Here is a 17,374-nt window from a genome sequence, read left to right as displayed (position 1 = left end):
GCTAGATCAGGCTGCCCAGGGCCACATCGAGTCTGATCTTCAATCACGGAATGGTAGGGGTTGGAAGGGACCTCAGGTGATCATCCAATCCAACCCCCCTGCCAAAGCAGGGTCACCCAGGGCAGGGCACACAGGAATGAATCCAGGTGGGTCCTGAGAGTCTCCAGAGAAGAAGACTCCACAACCTCTCTGGGCAGCCTGCTCCAGGGCTCTGCACCTTTCACAGCAAAGAAGTTTCTCCTCGTGCTGAGGAGGAACCTCCTGGGTTCCAGCTTGTACCCCCTGCTCCTTGCCCTATCACTGGGCACCACTGAAAGGAGCCTGGCACCTCCATCCTGACACCCACCCCTCAGGTATTTACAGGCACCGATCAGGTCCCCTCTCAGCCTCCTCTTCTCCAGCCTGAACAGCCTCAGTCTCCAGGGCCAGGCCCTCACCCCCATCCCTGGGCAGCCTGTTCCAGTCACCACCAAAGCAAGATGCCCTAGAAGCACAACCACCTCTTCCCCGGACCCCCCTCCCCCCCCCCCCAGCCACACCTCCAGCGAGGGGAAACCAAGCTAGCGAGTGACACAGACGTGGGCAGGCTCCTACAGAAGCAGTGGGGGATGTGTGTCTGCACTGCTAACCCCGGAAGACTACTGTCGGTAATGTACAGAGGAGATGCGGAGCTCGGGAGGGCGCGGCGGGGCCGGCGGCGCCGCTCTACACGTTAATGACGAACTCGGGGTTGGTGTAGGAGAATCCTGCAAACTCGTTCTGGTCCAAGTTCATGATGAAGAGTTTGTCCGTGGGGGTCAGCTCCACCGGCTGCCGGGTGAACTCCTTGTCGAAGTTGGAGGTGTCTCGTTTGTCCTTCTGTTGGCGGGGAGAGCAGAGAGTTAAGAGGGGACCGGCGGCGAGCCCCGGCCGGGGAACCGGCGCCGCCAGCGCCCGCGGGGGCACGGCCGGGAGAGCTCTGGTGCCCCCCAGGGCAGCTCTGCCAGCCCCAGGGCAGCTCTGCCGGCCCCCGGGGCAGCTCTGCCAGCCCCAGGGCAGCTCTGCCATCCCCAGGGCAGCTCTGCCAGCCCCCGGGGCAGCTCTGCCATCCCCAGGGCAGCTCTGCCGGCCCCCGGGGCAGCTCTGCAATACCCAGGGCAGCTCTGCCAGCCCCCGGGGCAGCTCTGCCTTCCCCAGGGCAGCTCTGCCAGCCCCCGGGGCAGCTCTGCAATACCCAGGGCAGCTCTGCCAGCCCCCGGGGCAGCTCTGCCAGCCCCCGGGGCAGCTCTGCAATGCCCAGGGCAGCTCTGCCAGTCCCCGGGGCAGCTCTGCCATCCCCAGGGCAGCTCTGCCAGCCCCCGGGGCAGCTCTGCAATGCCCAGGGCAGCTCTGCCAGCCCCCGGGGCAGCTCTGCCAGCCCCCGGGGCAGCTCTGCCTTCCCCGGGGCAGCTCTGCCAGCCCCAGGGCAGCTCTGCCAGGCCCCGGGGCAGCTCTGCCAGCCCCAGGGCAGCTCTGCCGGCCCCAGGGCAGCTCTGCCGGCCCCCGGGGCAGCTCTGCCATCCCCAGGGCAGCTCTGCCAGCCCCCGGGGCAGCTCTGCCTTCCCCAGGGCAGCTCTGCCAGCCCCCAGGCCAGCTCTGCAATACCCAGGGCAGCTCTGCCGGCCCCCGGGGCAGCTCTGCCAGCCCTTGGGGCAGCTCTGCAATGCCCAGGGCAGCTCTGCCAGCCCCCAGGCCAGCTCTGCAATACCCAGGGCAGCTCTGCCAGCCCCCAGGAGAACTCTTTGTCCCCCAAGCACCATGCCCAGCACTGAAGATCTCCATCCTAGTTTCTACAGCTGCTGCAGACAAGGGGCACAGACCCAGACAAGAGCAGCAACAGAAAGGACCCCCACCACTTCAGACAACACCACAGCACCAGTTTGACACCTTCAAGCACACAACCAGAGAGGAAGGGGACAGGAATGGAGAGCACAGAGCATCAGGAAGGGTTGTGGTGGTCCCAGGCTGAGAATCCTTCCTCTCCTGGCAGCTGCAAGAGAGACTGAGAGAGCAGCTGCCCAGCGTGCAACCCCCCCTGACTGCAAAGAGAGGCTGCCAGCACAGGGCAGCCTGCAGGAAGCCTGAGAATGGAAACAGCTTTGCAGAAAGCCACCAGCTGCAGGAGCTCCTCTGGCTTTAAGCTTGAGGGGTTTAGATTCTGCCACCACACGACAGGGTTAGGGGGCTGGAGGGTGGTGCTGCTGCTCCAGGGGGTGTGCAGAAAACACACAGCAGTGGAGAACCTGAGGGGAAAGAAAATCCCACCCCTGCAACCTCTGATCAGTCTCATTTCCTCAGAACAATTTGGCAGCTGCAAGCCAGAATAAAAGAAGGAAAGAAAAGGCAGTTAGTGTCTGGATCACAGAGGGTAACCTGCTTGTGGGAGGGCAGAGCCCTTCCACCAGAGGACATTTTATGGATGGCCCAGGTTAGGTCTGTTCTGGCTGGGGGGGGGGTTATGGTGCCTCAGCTCAGAGGGGAACCAGACCCCCAAAGATACAACAGAAGCACCCAGGAGCCTCCACCAGCACAGAACACCCAGCAGGTGCTCTGCTGGGGCAGAGCCAGCAGCACCTTCACACCTCAAGCAGGAGAGAATATGGCCAGATAGAGCCAGGCCCTCCCTGCCCTTCTCCTGCCAGTCCAGTTGAATCACATCACAACTGCAGCTGGATTGAGACTCTGGAGATGAGCACAAACACCAGCAGTGGGACAGGACTTCCATGGCTGCTTGGAGACTCCACTTGCTGCAGGAGGGATCCATTGGGATGGTTTTAGCCTTGGGGGAAGCAGCAGAGGGCAGAGAGCCAAGGATGGCTGAGAGGAGATGAGGTGGGAATACAAACGGGGCTGGAGCTCAAGGCCCAACGAGAGGAGAGCCAGGAGAAGAGTCAGGATGTGGCATCAAGCCAGTGAGGCTTTGTGGTGCTCAGCACACAGGTGTCCCAGCCTGTCCCCAAGCAGGAGCTGGGTCTCTGCCTTCAGTCTTGGGCCAGTGATGCTTGGAGCTGGCACAGTCCCACAGAGAAGGAAGAAGAGGTAGATCTGGGGGCAGGAGTGAGGAAGGACAGAGAGGGTGAAGGAACCAGCTTCAGGTGCAGAGTTCTGGCAGGCAAAGGGTGAAGTGGCTGAAACAGAAGCGTGAGCCCACCTCGAGGGATGGCAGAGTCCTCCTGGGATGAGAGGAGCTGGTGTGGAGCAGAGGCACAGCCCTTTGCTGGCAGAGGACCTTCTGAAGTGGTTCCACAGGTCTTGCAGCCCCAGCACATGCAGGAAGGAGCTGATGGGGCCACCAGGCTCTTGCCCCAGTCTCAGAGGGATCCTGAGCTGACCAAAAGGTTTCTGAAGTCCACATCCATCCAGACCAATGTGCTCCAAGTCAACACCACCCCACCAAGCCAGGAGCTCCTCCCAAGCTGGAATGCTGTGGGATGCTGCAAAGGGGAAGGAACATCCACATCTGCTATGGTGCCACCCTGCTTCCCAGCCCTTGGGAGTGGCCTCTGGTGCTGGGACAAGAGAGGGAGGCTGCTCAGCCTGGGACCCACAGGTGAGCCAAACCCCCTGCTGCTTTTCTGGCAGCAACAAGCTCTGGCCCAGGCTGGGGTGTGCCTGGGAGAGGGCTGGGGTTCCCCAGCAGCACCAGGAGAGCCCAGCTACCCGTGCAGCAGGGTGGAGTTTGCTGGGTTCTTACCTCAAGGTTGGCTTGGAACGGGTGGCAGTTTGGCCTCTGTCAAGGATGGTGACGAGCCCATGAGTGGGTGGGGGACAGCTACATGAATCTGGTGAGCAGGGAGAGGGGAAGGCAGGGAAAGTCAAGGCTGAAAGTGCCTCCAGCAAAGGGGTATGATGAGCATGAGTGGGACTGAGAGCTCCTGCGTGCCCAGGGCAGCTTGGACGTGTCTGCTCCAGAACAGTTTGTGCCTGGACCACAGGGCTGGGAATCCTCCTTGAGCACTGCCCCTTCCTGGAGGCAGAGCTCTTGGGGGGCATCCTGGGAGCATCTCCAGCTGATACCCTCAGTGCCACTGTTGGGTGCCTTCCAGAGCAATCCTGCAGCCCAGAGGGTGTCCAGGGGAGAAGAGAAAAGCTGGATGTGCTTGTGAGGGAGGTTCAGAGGGACCTGGGATCCCTCTTGAGCTGCAGCTACCGCGGCTCCTGGGAGAGCCCACAGCAGCCCTGGGTCCCCAGCGCCGGTGGCATTCGCGCCGCAGCTGTCTCCATCCAAGGCATCTGGGAGTCCCCAAGCACAGAGCTCTGCTGGCCTCCTGGGAGGTGTCCTGATGCCCCACAGCATCCATGCTCCGAGGGACGGCAGAGAGAAGCTCCTTGCCCCGGCCACGCTGGAGGGAACGGGCGGCTGGCTGGGAGGCAGGAGGTGGCACAGGGGTTGGTGGTTGCTCCAGGCCTGGGAGATGCCTTCAGTCTTGGGGCTTGGGCCGTGGCTCCAGTGGTGGTGCAGGAGGCTGTGCTGGGATGGAGGATGCTGCCTGCACTCCTGCCTGTGCCTCTGCTTGCACTGCTGCTGTGCTGCTGCCTGCATCCCCTGCCCATACCAGTGCTGTGCTGCTGCCTGCATCCCCTGCCCATACCAGTGCTGTGCTGCTGCCTGTACCCCTGCCTGCATCCCCTGCCCATACCACTGCTGTGCTGCTGCCTGCATCCCCTGCCCATACCAGTGCTGTACTTCTGCCTGCATCCCCTGCCCATACCAGTGCTGTGCTGCTGCCTGCACCCTTGCCCATACCAGTGCTGTACTTCTGCCTGCATCCCCTGCCCATACCAGTGCTGTGCTGCTGCCTGCACCCTTGCCCATACCAGTGCTGTGCTGCTGCCTGCACCCTTGCCCATACCAGTGCTGTGCTGCTGCCTGCACCCCTGCCTGCATCCCCTGCCCATACCAGTGCTGTGCTGCTGCCTGCATCCCCTGCCTGCATTGCTACCTGCACTGCTGCCTGCAGCACACCCTCAGGCAGCAGCAGCAGCATCTCCCAGCCCTGGGCACACTGCAGCCCTGACTCCCAGCGCTCACCTCTGAGCACAGGGCTGCAGAGCCTGGTCACTGGCACACAGGTGCAGGTTCCTTTGGGGTCATTTCTCATTTTTGTTTATTTTAGAATCAGTATTGAGGAAAAACAAAAAAAACACCCCACCCAACCCCCAAACCAACCTAAAATCACCCCAGCAATGGCACAGTACAGAGCAGATCCACAGCCAACAGCCCATGGCCACCTGCAGGGCAGCACCGAAGGAAGCTGCAGGACTCTGACTGTCCCAGGAGAAACTCAGCCCTCCTGGAACTCTTTTTTCTTTGATGCCAGCAACCAAGCTTGGGCCAGTTGGACATCCAGTGGCAGAAAGTAGGACTAGAAGTGGAAAGAAGTTTCTTTGCAAGCTTCAAGACCAGAACTCACCACGCTGCTCAAGGTTCAACAGCATCCCGAGGGCGCTCACCCCATTTTTGACACATTGAAAGCACAGGCAACAAACTCAACACATTCCTTTGGCATTTGAAAAGGAGAGAGAAAGCTTTGCTCTGGAAACTGAGGGGATGTGCTGTGCACTAAGGTGACCATGGACTTGGAAGCATCTGCAGCAGCTCCATCAAACTTTCCAGCTGGATATGGTTTGGAACTTGGAAACTGCACCATCAGGAGAGATCTTTGCAAGCGGACAGCAGTTGGTCCCTGACGGTTCCTCACTGCTGCTGAAGGCCCAGGGAACTGCCCCTGCCCAAAGCTGCTCATGGGTGAGGCCATGAAGGTGAAGGCTGCTGTGGTGGGCAGAGAACAGAGCTGTGGAAGGGGCCAGAAGTGGCTTTTCAGCTCTGTGGGGTCACTGCTCAGGTCTGGGGGGAGCCGAGAAGCTGCGCCAGCAGGGAGAGGCTTTGGTAAAAACTCTTCCTTGCCATTGAGGCTAACCATGAACTGTTCACCATGACTAAAAAGGCCAGAATATCCAATATTCTTATTCTAATAGACCAAGCCTATTGCATCAAAGGACTGGAACAGGAAGAGCAGGAAGCAAATCCCATGCTGCAGAGGTTCCTCCTCATCGTCCCAGCTCAGCCCTCTCCCCTTTCACCTCTGCTTGCGCAACGAACTCTCCTCCTTCTCCCTCAGATGCCATGGAAGCACATTTTCAGTGCCTCCAGCACACCACCCACCCTTCAGGCACACCCCACAGTCCTCTGCAGACACCTCTGGCTCTGGAACACGGTCACTCTAGTAGCAGGGCTAAAGAAACAGAACAGCACCCAACCACGAACGCAAGGTTTGCAACGGGAAACGTCACCAGGGCAGCAGCTGGGACCGGAGGGGGGAGAGGTGCAGGGAGGAGATCTACCCAAGGGACTTTAGCTCTTGGCTTCAGGTTTAAAAAACTCAGAGTTAACAAAGGTAAATCCTTCGAATTCTGACTGGTCAATGTTGCTGATGACTTCCTGGTCAGGAGGTGTGAGGACAGGTGGATGGCGAGTGAAAAACCGGTCGAAGTTCTCAGCATTGCGGCCACACTATGAGAGGGGAAGAGAAGAACCGTGGTGGGGTGGAGAAAGCAGCCTGGGGAGGGGGCAGCAGCCTGGGGAGGGGGCTGCAGCCACCCACCCAGCCTCCACACAAGGGGAAAACAGCTGGCAGCTGGCTTAGGCTGAGGGGATGGCATCTCGTGGCACGGCTGGAGACCAGCAGAAGCCTCCAGGCGCTGCAGGAGAGGGATGGGATGGGATGGGATGGGATGGGATGGGATGGGATGGGATGGGATGGGATGGGATGGGATGGGATGGGAGCAGTCACCTGCTGTGGTTCCCTGCCTGCACACAGCATTGTTCCTTAGAATCATAGAATCAATTGTTCCAGTTGGAAATCACCTCTAGGACTGAGTCCAACCAGCAACCCAACACCAGCACAGGCACTAAACCCTGTCCCCAAGTGCCAGGGCCACACATTTCTTGAACACCTCCAGGGATGGGGACTCCACCACCTCCCTGGGCAGCCTGTTTCAATCCCTGATCATCCTTGCAGCAAAGAAATTTTTCCTCATCTCCAGCCTAACCCTCCCCTGGCACAATTCCAGGCCATTTCCTCTCCTTCTATCAGCTGATACCAGGGAGAAGAGACCAACCCCTACCCGGCTCCAGCCTCCTCTCAGGGAGTTGCAATGAGGTCTCCCCTCAGCCTCCTCTTCTCTAGACTAAACACTCTCAGTTCCTTCAGCTGCTCCTCGCCAGCCCTGTTCTCCTGACCCTTCACCACCTTCATTACCCTTCTCTGGACCTGCTCCAGCCCTTCAATGTCATTGTTGGAGCAAGGAGCCCCAAACTGAACACAGTACCCAAGGACTTTCTCACTGCCTACACCACACACAGCAGCTTCTTCTGAATGACTCCTGGGCCTTCACCCCCTCAGTCACCCAAAACTCCAAACCAAACAAGGTGAACACAGTGCAGAGCAGGTCACCAGGAGGGTGCCCAAAATGAGCCTTGAGCTGGGAGGGTTTTTTTCTGCTGTAGGACCCTAGCTTTCATCTCTCTCCTATGACCGAAGCCAACTTGCTGCCCACCATACTGAAAATATCAGCTGAATAACCAGAGGAGACTCTCAGAGCAAGGCTTCAGAGGAGCCTGAGGCTGCCAGAGCAGCTCCTATGAGAGGAGATCATACAATCCTTGGGTTGGAAAGGACTTTGGAGATCATCTACTGCAACCTCCCTGCCATGGGCAGGGACAGCTTCCACTAGATCAGGATGCTCAAGTCCTCATCCAGCCTGGCCTGGAACACCCCCAGGGAGAAGGCATCCACAACCTCCCTCAACAACCTATTCCTGAGTCCCACTGCCCTTGTACTAAGGAACTTCTCCCTAAGATCCAGTCTAACCCTGCTCTCCCTCAGCTTCAAACCAGTCCCAGGTGTGAGCTTGACACATCCACCACCTCCCCCCAGCATGCTCCTGCCCACTGGTGGTCTCCACAATCCCTAACCCTCATTTCCTTTGGGAATTTCCTCTGCCAGCATCTGAGCTCTCCTCCTAAAGGCTGAAACCAAGGCTAGAGAACAGCCCATGGAGGAGAAGTGGAGTTCTGGCACCCCCAGCTCCAGGAGTGGCATCTCAATATTAATTAATTCAATGCAGTTAAGGGGGAAAATTAATTTATGCAATTAACAATTATTAGATTAAAAGCAGCTCCTACAAGCAGTGTCCTGTTGTGAGCAATCCCCTGCTCTGCTCTGTGATTTCACTGCCTTCCAAATGAGGAGACTTTGCAAATCACCAGGCTGCATGGAAAGTAAAGGAGTAATTAGAAAGCCAAAACAGTAATTATCTCCATGTGAGCAGAGAAAGCAGGCACTGGAGCTCCACTTCCCCAGCTAGATGCAGCCCCACCAAAGGATTGTTCTGCAGCAGCCAGATCAGGGAGCAGCCAAGCAGAGCCCCCTGTCAGAGCTGCTGAGGTTCTGCAGAGCCCAAGACAGTCCAGCCCCTGGTCTGTCTCATTAGCATCTCTGTGATAAAGGTTAATCAAGCACAGGGCAGGAGGCAAGACAGGAGCTCCCAGGGCTATATTTGCAGCTCTGGGTACGTGACACCCCAGGCAGGCTGAGGAACCATCCTGCTGCTGGTGGAAAATGGTGCAGGATGCTGGGCTGCTGCTCCTTCCCCGTTCCTGGGGAGGTGCAGAGAGCCCCTCACTATCTGCAAAGACATCACAGCATCATGGAATTGTTTTGGCTGGGAGAGACCTTTAAGATCCTGGAGTCCAACCCTTACCCCAGCACTGCCAGGTCACCACTAAACCATGGCCCCCAGCACCACATCTCCACAGCTTTGAAACCCCTCCAGGGATGGGGACTTCACCACTGCCCTGGGCAGCCTGGGCCAGGCCTTGACAACCCTTTTGGGGAAGAAATTGTTCCTCATGGCCAACCTAAACCCACCCTGGAGCAGCCTGAGGCCATTTCATCTTATCCATCATATAGAAATGTGGCCAAACCCTGTGGGTGCTCCAGAGAGATGACTGGCAAAGATGCTTCTGTGGGCAGTGGGTGCTGGTGGGGACCACCCTCTGGGGAGAGGTGTGGGGAGCTGCCCACCCACCTGCTCTCCAACAGGACCTTCCCAGTGCCTCCACAGCACTTCCTGCACCCATCCAGCAATGAGAACCGAGAATGAGTGACTCCTCCTGAGCAGCAGGATTTGTGCACATGATGCTGAGGACATCTTGGACCTGGCTCTGCTCATCCCAACTCGTGCTGGTGGGCAGATGTTGAGCCCACCATTCCCTATTTTGGAGTAACTCATTTATTGTTCCATGGCTGGGAAGCCTGGCAGGCAACCACTGCAACCTTATCTTCAGAGAGGCCAATTGAAAAGAGAAAAGCAGGGATGGGGGCAGGGGTGGGGTATGGATAAAGAAGATTACAGGCAAGGTAAAGAGCCAGGCTGGCACAAACACTATCTCCAGGAGCACTCCAGCCCCTCTGTGCCCAGCTGAAGGTCAGGATCAGTAAGCAGCATCTCTCCTCCTGACCCACCCAAGCACATCATGAAGGTTCCCAAGCCTGGATTTCCATCCCCGTGCTGCTCCGAGCTGTGCTCCCAGCTGGCACCCAAGCAGCTGAAGCACTGCTGCTGAAATATCAGCTATCAGCAGGTACCTGAGTTGTCTTAATCCTACTTAAATCCTCAGTCTACTGCTCCTACCTTCTGCTAATCTCCCTCTGCTATCAAACAACTTGTCCCCAGCAGCAGCCGCCGGGTGACACGCGACAGACGGCAGCTCCCCATCCCCTCTCGCAGGGCTGGCATCAAAGGGATGTTTCAGGAAATCAGACATTGAAAGCAGGACAAAATTTGCACATTTTTAAAGCATCAAGCCAGGAGGAAAGCACTTCTGACAGAACTGAGTCGGTTTTGACTGCAAAACACCAGGCAGCAGCACAAAGCCACAGCCCAGGGCAGCCGGCAGCCCCGGAGCCGCCCAGGGAGAGGGGACGGACGCGGAGCAGGGACACGGCCACAGCTTCACTGGCAAACAAACACAGAGGGGGAAAGGGCTGGGGTTTGGGATTCCAGGAGAAATGGGCAAGCCCCTCAAAGCCCCAGCTCAGCCCTCCCAAGGGCCCTCTGCAGCAGCAACCCCCCAGCACTGGAGCCCACAGCCCTCGTGTCTCAGTGTCCATTGCACACACATCAGAGCCAACAGGCCCCAGACACTTCTACACTGCTGCACCTCCACAGCCCTCTGAAACTCTTCCTGCATGGTCTGGTGGAGACCCCATTCCTGCCAAGAGGAAGGACAGCAGGAGCCAGCTGGACCTCTGTGCCAACCCACCACAGGACCACAGAATTGTTTCAGTTGGAAGAGACCTCTGAGATCATTGACTCCAACCATCAGCCCAACACATCAAACCACGTCCTGAAGAGCCATGTCCATGCATGTCTTGAACACCTCCAGGGATGGTGACTCCACCATGAGCAAGCCCATCCAGTCCAATCCCCTGCACTCAGGTTGCTCAGAGCCCCAACCAACCTGACCTGCAATGGTTCCAGGGACAGGGCTTCTCCCACCTCTCTGGGCAACAGAGAATTCCAGGGGGATACCCCTGTCCTTGAGCCTACATGGTCACTGCTGCCTGTGAGTCCTCAGGTCACTGACCTGGAGCACCCCAACATGCTCAGGGTCATACCAAGAAGCCCAGCCACCACAGGCTCCAGGCTTCAGCATGAAGCTCTGTGGCTTCCTATGGCTCTGCCTCAGTCCACCCCCGGCACAAGCACTGCATGGGCAGATGTCACTGCAAAGGTTCTGGACCAAGGAGCAGTCAAGTCAAGGCCTCCTCCTTCATTCAAAGACCTCTGAGATGAGTGCTGCCTCCAGGCCATGGTGCTGCTGGCAGCTCAGCTCCACAGCTCACACAGCATCTCCTTGCTTAGCAGAGCCTGTCTCACAGCAAGGCAGCCAGCCAGGTTCTCCTTGCTGTGGAGCTCCTCTCTGCCCACACGTGAGCCAGGCTCCAGCCTTCCACCACTTCACCTTGGAGAGAAGCAGACCCCAGTGTGGAAACAAAGCTTGGATGAAACCAATGAGAGAGACCTGTTCAGCTTGAGAAGAAAGGAGGAACAGAGAGAAGGGAATCCAGGAGCTGCTGTTGGGTGAGACACTGCTCCACCGCCAGCTTGGGCAGACCCCAGAGTGGAAACAAAGCTTGGATGAAACCAATGAGAGAGACCTGTTCAGCTTGAGAAGAAAGGATAGGATAGGATAGGATAGGATAGGATAGGATAGGATAGGATAGGATAGGATAGAATAGAATAGAATAGAACAGAATTAACCAGGCTGGAAGAGACCTTCAAGATCATTGTGTCCAACCTATTATCCATCACCACCTAATCAACTAACCCAAGGCACCAAGCACCCTATCAAGTCTCCTCCTGAACACCTCCAATAGTGGTAACTCCACCACAGAGAGAAGGGAATTCAGGAGCTAAGCTTGTGGAGCTTCTACCCCTGCAAGCCAGAGCTAGCCAAGGCAGCTGAGGGTGCTCCTTCCACAGCAGCAGCCTGGCACTGCCAGAGTGGAGCTGTGAGGAGAATCACAGAACTTCAGGGGCTGGAAGGGCCCTTGAAAGCTCATCCAGTCCAAACCCCCCTGCCAGAGCAGCATCAGCTACACCAGATGACACAGGAAGGCATCCCGGTGAGTCCTGAATACCTGCAGGGAGGGAGCCTCCCACCCGCCCCGGGCAGCCTGCTGCAGCCGGGCAGCAGCCCCCCGGCGGCGCCGCCGCGCCCCCAGCCCTGCCGAGGCGCCGGCAGGAGCGGCCGGAGGGAGGGAGGGAGGCGGCGGGCAGCCGAGGCACACTTACAGCCTTGGGCTTGAAGGGCGGCTGGATCTCCTTGCGCTCCAGCTTGTCCCAGTCGATGTAGCGGAAGAAGGCGTGCTCCTTGATGTCCCGCTCCCCCTCGGGGCCGCAGCCCAGCCGCTTCGCAGGGTGCTTGGTCATCAGCTGGGGGAGGAGCGACAGTCAGAGGGGCACGGGAGCCTTTGGCTTCAGAGACACCAGAGAGACCTTTGGGATCGTCCAGTCCAGCCCCTGCCCCAGGACACCACCGAGCCGTGGCCCTCAGCGCCATCGACCGGCGGCAGAACAAGAGGACACAGTCTCAGGCTGTGCCAGGGGAGGCCGCGCCTTGAGTCCTGTGTCCGGTTCTGGGCCCCTGAGTTTAGGAAAGATGTTGAGATGCTGGAAGGTGTCCAGAGAAGGGCAACAAAGCTGGGGAGAAAAGCCCCTCCACTGCTCTGCCCCAGTGAGGACACATTTGGAGTCCTGGGCCCAGTTCTGGGGTTCCCAGTTCAAGAGAGACAGGGAACTACTGGAGAGAGTCCAGCAAAGGCTCCAAAGATGCTGAGGGGCCTGGAGCAGCTCTGTGAGCAGCAAAGGCTGAGAGCCCTGGGGCTGTGGAGCCTGGAGAAGAGCAGCCTGGAAGGGAATCTTCTCAATGCTCAGCAACAGCTAAAGGCTGTGGGGCAAGAGGCTGGGGCCAGGCTCTTGTCAGTGGTGCCCAGGGACAGGTCAAAGGGCAGCAGGCACAAACTGGAACCCAGGAGGTTCCATCTGAACAGGAGGAGAAACTTGTTTGGTGTGAGGGTGCTGGAGCTCTGCAGCAGGCTGCCCAGAGAGGTTGTGGAGTCTCCTTGTCTGGAGAGCTTCCAACCCCACCTGGCCATTGTGATCCTGGGCAGGCTGCTGTGGGTGCCCTGCTTGAGCAGGAGGAGCTGGACTGGATGGTCTCCAGGAGTCCTTTCCAACCCCACCATGCTGGGCTTCTGTGAGGAGAAGCAAGGAGAACCTTGGACCCCCCCACACTATGCCCAGCAGCTCCACTTCTCCCCTCCTTCCCAAAACCCAAGGGCAGCCCTTACCCCTTTGCAGATTGCCACTGCCTCCTTGGACATGGACTTGGGGTAGGCTACATTGTGCTCCATGATAGACTGGAAGAGCTCATCTTCATCTTCTCCTTCAAAGGGAGCCTACAGCAAAGCAGACAGAGGGTCAGAGGCCTGTCTTGGGCTTTGAGCTTCTGTTTGCTCCTGTGGTCCTCAGCCACTGGATCAGCCACAGCCCTGCCACGACTCCGGGTTCTGCATCTCCACCCCCAGGGCTGCATCCACAGCTTCACCTCCAGCCCTGAGGAGATGAAGCCCCACAGTGTGGCAGCAGCAGAGCAAATCACAGGGCAGCAGGTGCTCACAGTGGAATCTCACAGAGCCTCAGAGGAATCAATTAAAACTCAATTACCTGGCCAGCCAGCATCTCATAGAGCAGGACTCCAAATGCCCACCAGTCCACGGACTTCCCATAGGGCTGATAAGCAATGATCTGGAAACAAGACAAGCAGCAGCATTACATCCCCCCATGGGAACCTGGGGGCACAATGCAAGCTCATTTCAGGCTGCAGTCCAGGTCAAAAAAGACCAGGTTACTGTGAGACCAGTTCCTGAAGGGTGGGAGATTGCAGTCAGGAACACAGCACTCCACAGGCAACAGCTTCAGCAAGAGCCAGCAGCCCTCAGATGGGCACTGAACATGAAAATGGCATCCTGAAAAGGGCCAGTGGCATCCTGGCCTGCATCAGGAACAGTGTGGCCAGCAGAGCAGGGAAGTCATTGTGCCCCTGTACTCTGCATTGCTTAGGCCACACCTTGAGTCCTGTGTCCAGTTCTGGGCCCCTCAGCTCTGGTTTCTTCACTGGGTTGCTGTTGATGTGCCTCACTTCAGCACTTGGGGTCTGACAGCCTCAGACTTTGCCATTTACTACATGATGCAAAGCAACAACAACAACAACAACGTGATTTATTCATCCTGCTGACAGAGTCCTGTGCTGCAGAGCCTGGCCTTGGGCTGCAGAGTCCAGGGCTGTGCTGCAGAGTCCAGGTCTGACCTGCAGAGTCAGGTCCTGAGCTGCAGAGTCCAGGTCTGAGCTGCAGAGTCAGGTCCTGTGCTGCAGAGTCAGGGCTGAGCTGCAGAGTCCAGGGCTGAGCTGCAGAGTCCAGGGCTGAGCTGCAGTCAGGTCCTGTGCTGCAGAGTCCAGGCTGAGCTGCAGAGTCCAGGCTGAGCTGCAGTCAGGTCCTGTGCTGCAGAGTCCAGGCTGAGCTGCAGAGTCCAGGGCTGAGCTACAGTCAGGTCCTGTGCTGCAGAGTCCAGGCTGAGCTGCAGCGTCCAGGGCTGAGCTGCAGTCAGGTCCTGTGCTGCAGAGTCCAGGCTGAGCTGCAGAGTCCAGGGCTGAGCTGCAGTCAAGTCCTGTGCTGCAGAGTCCAGGCTGAGCTGCAGAGTCAGGTCCTGTGCTGCAGAGTCCAGGGCTGAGCTGCAGTCAGGTCCTGTGCTGCAGAGTCCAGGCTGAGCTGCAGAGTCCAGGCTGAGCTGCAGTCAGGCTGTGTGCTGCAGTTCTGCTTTCCAGCACATATGCAAATCCTGTGCTGCTCACAGAATACCTTCAGCAGCCCAGCCCAGAGGTCTGCTCCTGCCTTCCTGCCCCTGTTCCTGTCAAGGCTGCAGTTCTACAGCTCCCACAATGCCTGCAACCTCAAGAGTCCTGGTATTCAGCCAGAGGCCTCCAGTGGACACTGGACCTCCCCAGTGTGCAGCAGAGTCTGGCCACGAGGTACATCAAGAGGTACACCAGGTGCTGCCATCCCACCTGAGAAGAGATGAGCTCCATGATTACAGAAAAAGACCAATGTCAGTCTCCTCTTCTGCCCTGGTGCTGGTCCAGCCACACATCCAAACAGTGTGACATGACCCTGACAGTGCCCTCCAGCCAGGCCTGACCCTTCCCAGCTTTCAGCTCTGAAATGCCTTGACCCAGTGCCCCTGAAGTTGTTCCTCCTCGTTGTGCAGCTGACTCCTGAGCGCTCTGGGAGGTGTAGGTGTGAGCTGTCCACACACAAAGGCCTTGGGAAGAAAGCAGTGCTTGAAGGAGATGCTCAGAGAGGAGCAGTCCCTGCCAAGTGAGGCTGCTGACTGCACCTTGGGGAAGGTCAAAGCCCAGCAGCTGAGGAACATGCTGCGTTCAGAGGCAGTCACACGTGCAGGGTCAGAACCTGTCACCTTGGCACACAGAGCCCTGCCTCAGACCACAGGAAGCCCTTAAAGTGGGTCAGGCAGACCACAGGACACCCTTAGCCTGGAGACATGCTGGCTTGAGAACATTGCAGCTTCCTAACAGCAGGCAGCAGGGGCCACCAGAAGGGCCCTGGAGCAGAGCCACACGCAGAGACCTTGGCTCTGCCACGGGCTTTGGCCACCCTGCAGGAGACCATGCCAGGACCACATCCCCCTTGTGCTGTTTACAACACAGGGGATGTGGCCCTTGGCTCCTGGAGGGCTTTGATACTGACATGAGCTGCATCCTAATTTCCCATTTTCTGTTCTTTTTTTTGGGGGGGAAATAAACCAGAGCAAGGAGAAGAAAATAAGAGCTGGAGAGACTGCTGAGGCAAACACAGAGAGAAGTGGTCACTTGTCCTGCTTGGGGAGAGGATTAATCACACACAGCAATGAGCCATGCACCAGCAGAAGCCCTAATATCCATCTTGGTGGGATCAGGATCTCCAGCATACATTTAAATGAATCATTAAAGACCTCCCTGGCTGCAGCCAAACACAAGCTGGTTTGTGTGCAGGCACTTCCATGTCCTAGCAGAGAATCTCACTCTCTCTCCCCCTCTCTCTCTCTCTCTCTCCAGGATTTAAATGAATAAATATGAACCTCATCACTCCAAATTCAGCAGAGAAGGTTCCAGAAGGATATTTTTATGTTGAAGGAGCAGAGATTTAGGAACAGTTAGTGTTGGGTGATAGGCTGGGGGCTTAGCCTGGAGAAGAGGAGGCTCAGGGGAGACCTTCTTGCTCTCTACAACTACCTGAAGGGAGTTTGTAGCCAGGTGGGGGTTGGTCTCTTCTGCCAGGCAACCAGCATCAGAACAAGAGGACACAGTCTCAAGCTGTGCAGGGGGAAGTTTAGGCTGGAGGTGAGGAGAAAGTTCTTCCCAGAGAGAGTTGTTAGCCATTGGAATGTGCTGCCCAGGGAGGTGGTGGAGTCCCCATCCCTGGAGGTGTTTAGGAAGAGACTGGATGGGTCGCTTGGTGCCATGGTTCAGTTGATCAGATGGTGCTGGGTGATAGGTTGGACTTGATGATCTCAAAGGTCTTTTCCAACCTGGTCTATTCTATTCTCCTCCTATTCTATTCTATTCTATTCTACTTCCATTCCATTCCATCCTATCCTATCCTATCCCATCCCATCCCATCCTGTCCTATAGTATCCTATCAAACTGCACCCATGGAGCACCTCATGCAGGGTCACACCACAGAACCAATAACCAGATCCAAAGGCATTTTGGGGTGGCCCAGAGCTGAGGGTGAGGAGTCTGTCCCCAACAGACACAAGGCCCTTTGCTGTATGTAGCAGGCTGGAGAGATCCCCACTTCCCATGGGAATATTATCCACTCCCCAATCCCATTTCTCCCACGGCTCATGTTGTGCTGGCAGCAGCTGTCACATGGTGATGGCAAAGCTGAGCTCCTGGGCTCATCTTTTCCAGGAGCAGGGAAGCATGTGAGGAGCAGCCCTGGGTGGGTTTGAACTTGCCAAGGATGGACAGGCACGGTGACAGCAGTGTCACAGGCATGGATAAATCACCCAGAGAGGGAACAGACTGCAGGGAGAGCAGCAGAGAGGAGGGGCTGTGCTGGAGGCACAGCAGGAAGTGCAACCAGGGGAGCAGCTCCAGCACTGCTGCTCCCTTAATGACAGCCCTTGGGGGGACAAGGGATGGACAGAGCTGAGGGGGTGAAGCTTCCATGTTGCTGGTGAACTCACTCCTGTTCCTGATCCCCTCAGGAAGCTGCACAAAGCAAGGTCACCCCATGGAAAAGAGCATCAGACAGGCTGCCTGATGTCTGTGCAGCATCTGCTGCCTCTCCACATCCCCTACCTCAGGTGCAATGTAGTCTGGGGTGCCACAGAAGGTCTTGGTGGTGACCCCATCCCAGATGTTCTCCTTGCACATGCCAAAGTCAGCGATCTTGATGTGCCCCTCACTGTCCAGCATCACATTGTCCAGCTTCAGGTCTCTGCAAGGAGAAAGCAAAACCCCATGACACAAAGACCACCTGTGAAGCCCCCCAGCAAGGACACCAGTTTCTCAGCTCCAGGGTTCTCCTGGGAGTGAGCTCTGCCTTTGGCTCACACCCAGACCCTTTGTAGGACAACGTCTAGGGGAATGAGTGGGAGTCAGTCAGGGACCCCTCAGCATGAAGAGGGATCCATCAGGATGATGGATCCACAGGAGCAC

At 57.4% G+C, this 17,374-nt stretch overlaps 1 protein-coding gene across 2 annotated transcripts in view; it reads right to left on the bottom strand.

The window, feature by feature from the left end:
- Window positions 1–694: 694 nt before the first annotated feature.
- The window catches only part of PRKCB (protein kinase C beta), a 123,106-nt gene continuing 106,426 nt past the window's right edge, over window positions 695–17,374 (bottom strand). Inside the window, exons 13-17 of one of the 2 annotated variants that reach the window (XM_054180545.1) lie at window positions 17,015–17,153; window positions 13,318–13,398; window positions 12,942–13,049; window positions 11,884–12,024; window positions 695–858 (exon numbers count right to left, since the gene is read on the bottom strand). In XM_054180545.1, the coding sequence (XP_054036520.1) occupies window positions 706–858; window positions 11,884–12,024; window positions 12,942–13,049; window positions 13,318–13,398; window positions 17,015–17,153 (622 nt within the window). In that variant the 3' untranslated portion in view covers window positions 695–705. Of the gene's footprint in view, window positions 859–5,306; window positions 6,533–11,883; window positions 12,025–12,941; window positions 13,050–13,317; window positions 13,399–17,014; window positions 17,154–17,374 lie in introns of those variants that run through there. The other variant, XM_054180544.1, reaches the window with a different exon arrangement.

This window comes from Dryobates pubescens, chromosome 4 (genome assembly GCF_014839835.1).
Source record: "Dryobates pubescens isolate bDryPub1 chromosome 4, bDryPub1.pri, whole genome shotgun sequence".
Classification (NCBI taxonomy): domain Eukaryota; kingdom Metazoa; phylum Chordata; class Aves; order Piciformes; family Picidae; genus Dryobates; species Dryobates pubescens.
The sequence above is the reverse complement of the archived record's forward strand: the minus strand, read 5'-3'. Positions and strand labels throughout refer to the sequence as shown.